Below are 8,933 nucleotides of genomic sequence, written 5' to 3' on the forward strand. Positions count from 1 at the left end.
TCACGTTCATACTTGTCTAATAATGTACATGGCACATATGTGCTATTTTCTTGCCTCTGGTGGTATTACCAAATTAATTTCTGAAATTCCTTAAGGTTTTATTAAGTTTGACTTAGACATAAATGAGCACTTAAGTTAATTAAAAATTCCAAATCCCCAGAAATACTAACAACCCAAGTACTTTTTGAGTTCACATGACTTGTCACTCTTTGGTAAGATTAGTTCAATTTTGTCGGCTTAATAAAGACAGGTGTGGCTTTTGAGTTATTATAATTAAGTACAGTGCTTGAGGTTTTTTTTTTGCAAATAAGATTAAAATATCCGATAGAGAAATATCTTGAGCTAATGGCTATCTTGTCAAATTTATATACTTCTGGCTTATAACATTTATACGTCTAGAGAACCTTACTATCTATGGGTCTGTTAATAAGCATGCCCTTTTAGCCATGTTGAGAATTTGTACTATGAAACATCATGTATCTCAAAAGAGTCTGAGATGGCCTTAATAAAATTTCCTAGCTGGGGTTATAGCTCAGTGGTAGAGTGCTTGCCTTGCATATGTGAGGCCCTGGGTTACATCCTCAGCACCACATGAAAATAGACAAATAAAAATAAAGATATTGTGTCCATCTACAACTAAAAAAAAATTTAAAAGAAAATTTGCTAGTCTACTTACAGAATGCTGACATATATCAGCCAGCCCTCAACCATCTAAATAGCTGAAAATGAGAAAATTCTGCATTTTCTCTGCAAAAAAAGAGATTCCTTATGGGTGAAAATTATAATCAATGCATGTAAATAAAACAACTAAAAACAGCAAGAGAAGGGGGTCTGAATGAACAGTTTGCAAGAAAAGCAAGGTATTTTTTTATTTCTTTTTTATAGTACTAGAAATTGAATCCAGAGGCACTCTTCCTCCTGAGTTGTACTCCCAACCCGTTTTTATTTTGAGGTAGGGTGTTGGTAAGCTGCCCAGGCTATCTCTGAACTTGGCATCCTCCTGCCTCAGCCTCCTGTGTAGCTGGGGTGACAGGTGTGTGTCGCTATGCCTAGCAAGGTACGTTCTTGATGCGGGAAGGTGTGAGATATGAAGGGCATATACTTTGTTAAAGGAAGAAGAGTGATTTTTGTCCTACCCTTCTAGCTGGGATGACAGGTATGTGTCATTTGTCCTAATGACTGGTCATTTCAGGATGAAAAAAAAGAAAAATACTGGATGGTACCTGAATGGATATAGAAAGCAGCCAAAGGCGTTTGTGTGTTGTCCTGCTGGCAAGATTGAATGGATTTATAAGGTTTTAAAAAATGAACTTTCATATCAAAAGTACACTGGTGGAAAACTATAATTTGGTCTTTTTCCCATTAAAACTTTTCTTGGATTATTGATCATCTGGCTCTTAACCAGAGGTTGTAACAGGCCTGGAAGAAAGGCTGCCTTAGAGACGACAGGCCTGGAGACATGATGGAACCTTTGAATTCCAATCTTGTTTCCTTGGTGTTCTTTTGTGTCTTCTTTCTACTTATTTTTAAATATTTCCTCTACCCTTCCTTAGTAAGACTGCCTTTCTTCCATACTGCCTGGGATCTGCAGGGTTACAGTCTAACTCCCAGTGACATGGGCCTGACAGCAACCATGCCTGTGCCATGTTGTCCTGGGCAGAGGGATCCTTCTGTTCCTCTGTGTCCTCAGTCAAGTTCCCACCTTGGACTGAAAGTGTCTTTGAGTAAGCTATGTTTGGACCCTGCTTTGTTTCTTTTTTGTTTCTTTGTTTCTTTTTTTAACTTTAATCTGTGTTTGTGCTACAGTGTCTCTGACAGCACCCTGAAGCCATATGTTCATTGTGTGCTTCTCTAATCCTTAAGTTTTACCAGCCCAGGGCATGCCCATTCCATCTTGCTTGAAAAGGCACACAAGCTATATATATTCCCAATGTTCTTAAATATTTGTGCAGAAAGGAATTCCTAAATCTTCCTATATGGGCTGCTTGATCTTCAGCAGGTGCCTGTGCTTCTCAGATCTTGTGCTCTTTGGCCTGGTGGGTTCAGAGGTCTTTGGGGAGAGGCATGTAAAGCTGAGAACTGGGTTGGGAGAGGTGGTGTTATTGCCACTGTCTTGGTGCCCAGGTAGCAGCTGATGTTCATGTATGTTTATGTCATGACCCTGTGCCTGAGTTCCTGGGCATCTTCCTATCTGAGTCCTGGACCAAGTTGCCACACAGTTCCAACTTTAAAAGTTTTGTGGCCAGTCACTTTTGGAAAACGCACAAGTAAACTTGATTATTTTTTAAGAGCCATCAAGTTACAAGGTTTAGAAAAGCCTTGTAGAAAATTCTGTAGTTTTGGATCCTAAATGATAAATTTGGTGTGAAAATATAAGCAACATAGAAACAGAGCAGGTAAAAATTTCTCCGTAGAAGCTAGTTTGCTGGGCAGGAGGGTATGCACATTAAAACTTTAACAGATATTAACAAACTGACTTCCAAAAGTTTGCACTGTTTGGCTGCCAAAAGTGAGTAAAGGTGTGCAGCAGGCCTCCCAAAGCTGCACCAGCATCTGTAAATATTTACCCTCCTGATAGAAGGAATGTTCATTTGCATTGCTCCTTTAGGATGAACTGTCATCTTTTTGCATCTTGTTGCTTGGCTTTTCTGCAAAAGGAGGTAAGAGTAGTTTGTCCTTCGAAGTGTGTGGGACTTAAGTGTTGGTGACACTGGCCTGCTCATGACCATCCTGGAAATGCCTTAGGGCCACCTGGAGCCCTCCCTCTCCCCCTCAGAGGCAGCCACAGCAGTCAAGATGACCCTGCCTGGTCTTCCCAGTGCAGTTCAGCTGACTGCCTTGTCCACAGCTGGAAAACCAAGGATGTGACACAGAACTGACTGGTTACTGCCACCACGGCATGGCAGGGTCGGCCCTGCCTCTGCTCCTCTGGACCACAGATCCTGCGCGGGACCCTTGACAGTCCTCCCTGGGTTCATGGAACTGCTCTGGAAGCTCGGTCTTCACTTCTCCTGCTTGGTCTGGAGTCCAACCACTGGGCCCACTGCAGGCTCAGAGCAGAAGCAAGCGCCTGCTGCCCATCAGGGACTAGTTCTTTTTCCCTGGGGCCTCCGTCCCCTTCCCAGCAAGCGCCGGCCCCCTACCAGTGTCCCACTCCTCTTTCAGCGCACAGACAGACCCCTGTGCTAATAGCCCAGGGCCCTCCGCCGAGCCCAGCAACGGCCCCGCCCCTCTGCCCGGCCCGGAGCCCTCGAGGCGCCGCAGGCTGAGCATGCGCGCTGCGCGGCTCCCGACCTCCAAGTTGCCTGGGTGACCTGGGACGGGCCACGCCCCCAGGCCGGGGCTGGGGGGCTAAGGGGCTGGGGACCTGGGGGTCGGGGGTCGCTGGGGTCAGGGTCCGGCCCGGGGTGGGTTCTCTGGGTTGGCGGGGGTCCGGGTTGTGGGTTGCCCGCGTGGGTCGGGGGCTCGGTGGGATGGTCCTGCTGGAGGCCGAGCACCTGGGGGCGGGGGAGTCGGGCACGACGGGGGGCTGGGGTCGGCCTGGCCCGTGGGGGCGGTGAGGGGAGAGCCACCGGGGAGGAGGAGGGCCCTGGAGAGCGGGCCGGGCTCCACCTGGGTGGACCTGAGGGGGGCGGCCTCGGGCCAGGTGGGGAGGGGGCTGGCCGGGAGGGCGGGGGGGGGCTGGCGGGGGTGTGTGTGTGGGGGGGCTGGCCGGAGGGGTGGGGGGGTGGGGGGGGCTGGCCGGAGGGGTGGGGGGGGCGGAGGGGTGGGGGGGGCGGAGGGGTGGGGGGGGGCGGAGGGGGGGGGGTGGGCCGCCCGCCCGGCCCCGCCCGGCCACCGGCCGGCGTCCGCAGGAGCCGCAGGGAGCGCGTCAGCCGGGCTCAGGGCGGGGCGGTGGCGCGGACGGACCGGGTCGCGCGGCCCGCGATGTGGAAGCTGAGCCGGAGCCGGGTGCTCCTGGACGAGCCCGCGGAGGAGGAGGACTGCCTGGGGGCGGCGCCGCGGTCGGGGACAGCCGCGGCCCCGGCGCAGGTGAGGCGCGGGGGGGCTGGGGGCGCCGGCGGGGTGCGGGCCCACGGGTGAGGAGGGCGCGCGACAGGGAGGGTCCGCCGTGAGGGGCGGGTGGGGGACGGGGTCGCGCTCGTGGGGGGCTGCGGCTGGTTAGGATCCCGGGCGCGAGGGGAACTTGCCGCGAAGCTCGTCCCGGGCCGCTTCTCGCCGTGTGGACTCCGCGTGTGGTCAGTAGACGGCGTGGCCAGGGCCCCGCGGGTGGCCGGGGCTCCCGAGAGCCCCCAAGGTGTCTGTCCACTCCCGGAGCCCGCGGCGGCAGGGCGCGCGGCAGGGCGCACGGCAGGGCACTGTCCCGCTGGCCGTCGGCGCTGCCCTGCCCGTTCCTGCCAAGGTGGACGTCTCCCGGCCGGAGACTGCGGCCGCGCCAGGTGCCGCTCGGTTCCGGGTGGAAGAGCCCAGAAACCCTGACTCACGGCGCCCGGGGCCTCTGGTGGCGCTAGAGGGTCGTGGCTAAGTATTTGCGTGACGCGTCTTTCCTTTGAACCTTGGATTTTCTGAAGTTTGAAAGGCATTTGCTGGACAAATGTAGAGATGTGTTTGGAATGTCTGGAAGTTTTTGAGTAAAAAGAATCACAGGTGCATCCTGTGTGCATCCATAATCCTCCCCACCTTTTTTTCGTGTGCCATGAAATTTAGGTCGGAAGCCCAGCTTGCCTCCCTCCCTCCCTCCCTTTTCTTCCTCCTTTTCCTTACAATTCTTCCCTTCTTCTTCCCGCCGCTCCCTTCCATTCTCTCTGTGGTACTGGGGATCGTATCCAGGGCTGCCCACTGCCACTAAGCCACATCGCCAGCTTTTTTTTTTTTTTTTTTTTTTTTTTGTACTCACAGATGTGCAGCCTTTAGCTTGTTTATTTCCATGTGCTGCTAAGGAGCAGACCCCGCGTCACACGCGCTAGGGGAGCGGTCTGCCGTGGAGCTAGGCTCTAGCCCCTCTGCAGCTCCTTTTGTCTTACATATTGCACCAGGGTTTCCCTACATCGTCCAGGCTCCGCCTGGAACCCGTGGTTCTGGGGCATCGGCCTCAGGGGGTAGCCACCATGCCCTGCTAGCCAAAATTTCGTTTTGTGTTAAATTTTGAGCAGCTTTTATGAAAGCCAATGATGATTTACAGATCATTTCTTTCACAACTGGAGTAGAAGAACTCTGAGACAAATTGTTTCATCTTATGATTTTTTTTTTTTTTACAGGAGTTCATTACCATTCCCAGCTCACAGAAATTGGAGTTGATTTCTTTCTCTTTCTGGTACTGGGGATTGAATGAAGGGCTGGAGGTGTTGGTCAGTGGTGTGTTACCACTGACCAACACCTCCAGCCCTTATAAGTTTTTATCCCCTGGGACCCCTGACCACCCTTTTCCAGCATGTCTGCCATTGGCAGGTTTATGTCATTCCCAGCTTACAGGAGTTGAAGTTGACTGTTGCATTTGAATATGGTCAGTATCAGAACTTGTATTAGAGAAATTACTTTTTGAGAGTATGTGGCCTTTTTACATTGACTTCTTTCACTCCATAATATGCATTCAAGATTCCTTCATGTCTTTTTATGGATCAATAGTCATTTCTTTTTAGTGCTGGATAATACTCCATTTTGTGAATGTACCCGTTTTGATCATTTTTCTTTATTATGGCATTGGGAATTGAGCAAAGGGCACTCTACTTCTGAGCTACATCCTTAGTCCTTTTAAAATTTTTTTTTTGAGAAAAGATCTCAGTTGCCCAGGCTGACCTGAAACTTGCAGTCTTTCTGCCTCAGTTTCCCTCCGAGAAGCTGGGATTACAGGTGTGTGTCACTGTGCCTGCCTACCACAGTTTATTCATCCATGTACCTACTTGCTTTCAACTTTTGGCTATTATGAGTAAGAGTGCTGTAAACATCCGTGTGTGGGTTTGTGTGTGTGTGTGTGTGTGTGTGTGTGTGTGTGTTAGGGCATGAGTTTTCAGTTGGTTTGGGTAAATGCCAAGGATGTGCTTTCTTGGTATGAGTGTGGGTAGTTTTGTGAGACTGCTCTACTCCTACCAAAGTAGCTCACCATTTGGCATTCCTAGCAGCAGTGAGAGAGAGTTCCTGCTGCTCCACATCCTCTCCAGCATTTGGTGTTGCCAGTGTTTGGATTTGGGCCATTTTTATTGGTGTGCAGTGGTGTCTCATTGTTTTTTTAATCTGCATTTCCCCTGTGAAATAAAATATGCAGCCTCTTTTCACATGCTTACTTCCATCAGCATATCTTCTTTGGGGAGGTGTCTTTTAATGTCTTTGCCTCATTTTTAGAGTTTTAAGAGTTCTTTGTATGTTTTGTATAACAATCTGTTATCAGATGTGTCTGCAAGTATTTTCTTCCAGTCTCTGGCTTTTATTCTAATTCTCTTCACAGTGCCTTTTGTAGAGCAGAAGTTTTTAATTTAAATGAAGTTCAACTTTTCAATTCTTTCCTGGATTGCACCTTGGTGTTGCATCTAAAAACTTGCTGCCATACCATAGTCTTCTAAGTTTTCTCCTGTTGTCTTCTAGTAATGAGTGTAGACTGTGCTTTTTTGATACTTTATTAAGGATGGTCAGTATGTTGGAAAAACATTCAGTACTATCCAAAGTACAGGTATGAAGACACGAATTGGTGTGTAAATACTGTGTATACAACCAGAGATATGAAAAATTGTGCTCTATGTGTGTAATAATTGTCAATTTATTTTTTAGGTATGCAATTTGAGATACTAAGCAAATTCATGTGGGAAGCTGTCATATTAAAAAAAAAGAACAGTAGAGAAAATATTTGTTAATTGTGGCAGGTCCTTCATACTTTTATTTCTTCAGGAGGATTGGTCTTTATCCAAAGCTAACTTCTCTTAGAATTAAATTTTAAAATTCATGACAAGTCTATCATACAACTGCTGCCTACAAATTTATTTAAATTTCGTAGGTGAGCGCACTTGGAGCAACCGGAACGCCCGACATTCTCCAACGGCCTCTCCCGCCACCTCCATGACCCACATCCTCCCATTTCCTATTTCCAGCCTCGTGCCTAGCTGCAGCGGGAGTCCTTGAGCCCTGAGGAGAAGCAGTCTATCCAGGAACATCTGGGCTGCAACAGTGAGAGCCTGCTCTCTGTTCAGATCACAGGCAAAAAACCAAATTTTGAAGTGGGTTCTTCCAGTCAGCTTAAACTTTCTACCACCAAAAAGTCTCCTTTGGTGAAACCTGCTGTGGACCCTGCCACTGCCAAGCTCTGGACCCTCTCAGCCAATGACATGGAGGACGAGAGCATGGATCTCATTGACTCAGATGAGCTACTGGATCCAGAAGATTTGAAAAAACCAGATCCTGCTTCCCTACGGGCTGCTTCTTGTGGGGAAAGAAAAAAAAGGAAGGCTTGTAAGAACTGCACCTGTGGCCTTGCAGAAGAACTAGAAAAAGAGAAGTTACAGGAACAGAAGAATGCCCAGCCCAAGTCAGCCTGTGGAAACTGCTACCTGGGCGATGCTTTCCGCTGCGCCAACTGTCCCTACCTTGGGATGCCAGCCTTCAAACCTGGCGAGAAGGTGCTGCTGAGCGATGGCAATCTTCACGATGCCTAGGAGGACCCATGGGACACATCTGCTCCTCCACCTCCTCCTGTCCCTCAGATCCCACCACTGTGGCTCCTCCACCTCCTTGGACTCTCTGGCTCTCCGTTGGAAATCCCTTTTCAGGGAGGGTGCTTGTAGACAGGGAAGCTGGCTGTGGGTGCAGTGGGGTGTCATGCTGCTGTTTGTATGCAAAGACCCAGGCTTGGTGGCCTGGCTTCCTGCAGGGGGGCCTCTTTCCTCATCTAGTGTTAGGAGAAGGAAGCATGCCCGGAAGAGGCCCCTCTCCTGGTGTTACAGAAGCACTGACCAGACACTCTCGAGCCCAGACATCCTTGAGTGTCTGTGCTCCGGGACGAGCTCCAGGCCCTGCCCCGTCCTAAGCTCAGTTACCCTGCCACGTACCTGTCTTCCCAAGTTGGTGGTTTACTTGATATGCAGTTTTTAGTGACGAGTCAACTGTCTCATGTCTCAACACCAAAGGAGTCACTCACAGGTTACTGTGATCCCATCCCATGTCTCTCTACCCCTTCCCGCCCCCTCACTTTAGTGCTGCATCTGTGTCCCATGTCATTTCTGTTCCTCTATAGGTATTAAACTTGCATACTTCTGTGTGTCCATTGTAAAGAGAGGCTCTGTACGTGTGTGTGATATCTGTCACAGACATCCAGTCAGTAGGGACCATGAAACTGTCTTTCTGGAGGAACTTAGTGTCTCCCCACAAATAGGGCCAGTGCTGTACTATAGTATAGCCTCTCTCCTCTACTGTAGAAGAGTCCAGGTTAGTAAGGATTTGTAGAGAAGTAGGAGAGCACTCTAAACCAACTGAAGTCTCTGAGCAAGAGACCCCTTTATTCTCCTCATGACCCACCCACAGAGAACTGGGAATCCATCTTGCCAAATATTTGAAGAGATTGTGTGGATTTAAAAAGTGTTGATTCTCTCAGTTTGCTTTTGCTGACCCTGGTCCACACTGCTGGAGTTATGGCTGTGACTAAATTCTAGCTGGATTCCAAATCCTTTGTGGGAGGCAGACTTTGGAGACAACCATTGGCCCCTGCCCTGTGTGACCTTGAGTTTGAGCAAGACCTGTGAATGCACTAGAATCTCCCTTCTGGGACTAGGTGAGGTTCTGTGGCAAAAGTAAAAGGATTTTGCAGAGATACTTAAAATCCTGATGGATTTAATGAAAAGGAAGATTATCCTGAATGAGCCTGCCCACAGTCGATCCTTTAAAAGAACTTAGAGAAGGAAGAGCTTTCCTTACCCACCTTGTAGGGATCAGCACAACAGTGTGAGAGGCCC

At 49.3% G+C, this 8,933-nt stretch overlaps 1 protein-coding gene across 1 annotated transcript; it reads left to right on the plus strand.

Annotated features, from left to right (window-relative positions):
• Window positions 1-3,927: 3,927 nt before the first annotated feature.
• Window positions 3,928-8,244, plus strand: LOC144250101 (anamorsin-like). Its single transcript, XM_077792489.1, has 2 exons — window positions 3,928-4,032; window positions 7,092-8,244. The coding sequence occupies exons 1-2, from the start codon at window positions 3,928-3,930 to the stop codon at window positions 7,638-7,640; spliced, it is 654 nt and encodes a 217-aa protein (XP_077648615.1). The 3' UTR covers window positions 7,641-8,244.
• Window positions 8,245-8,933: the final 689 nt, after the last annotated feature.

Source organism: Urocitellus parryii, chromosome 14, assembly GCF_045843805.1.
Source record: "Urocitellus parryii isolate mUroPar1 chromosome 14, mUroPar1.hap1, whole genome shotgun sequence".
NCBI classification, from domain to species: Eukaryota; Metazoa; Chordata; class Mammalia; order Rodentia; family Sciuridae; genus Urocitellus; species Urocitellus parryii.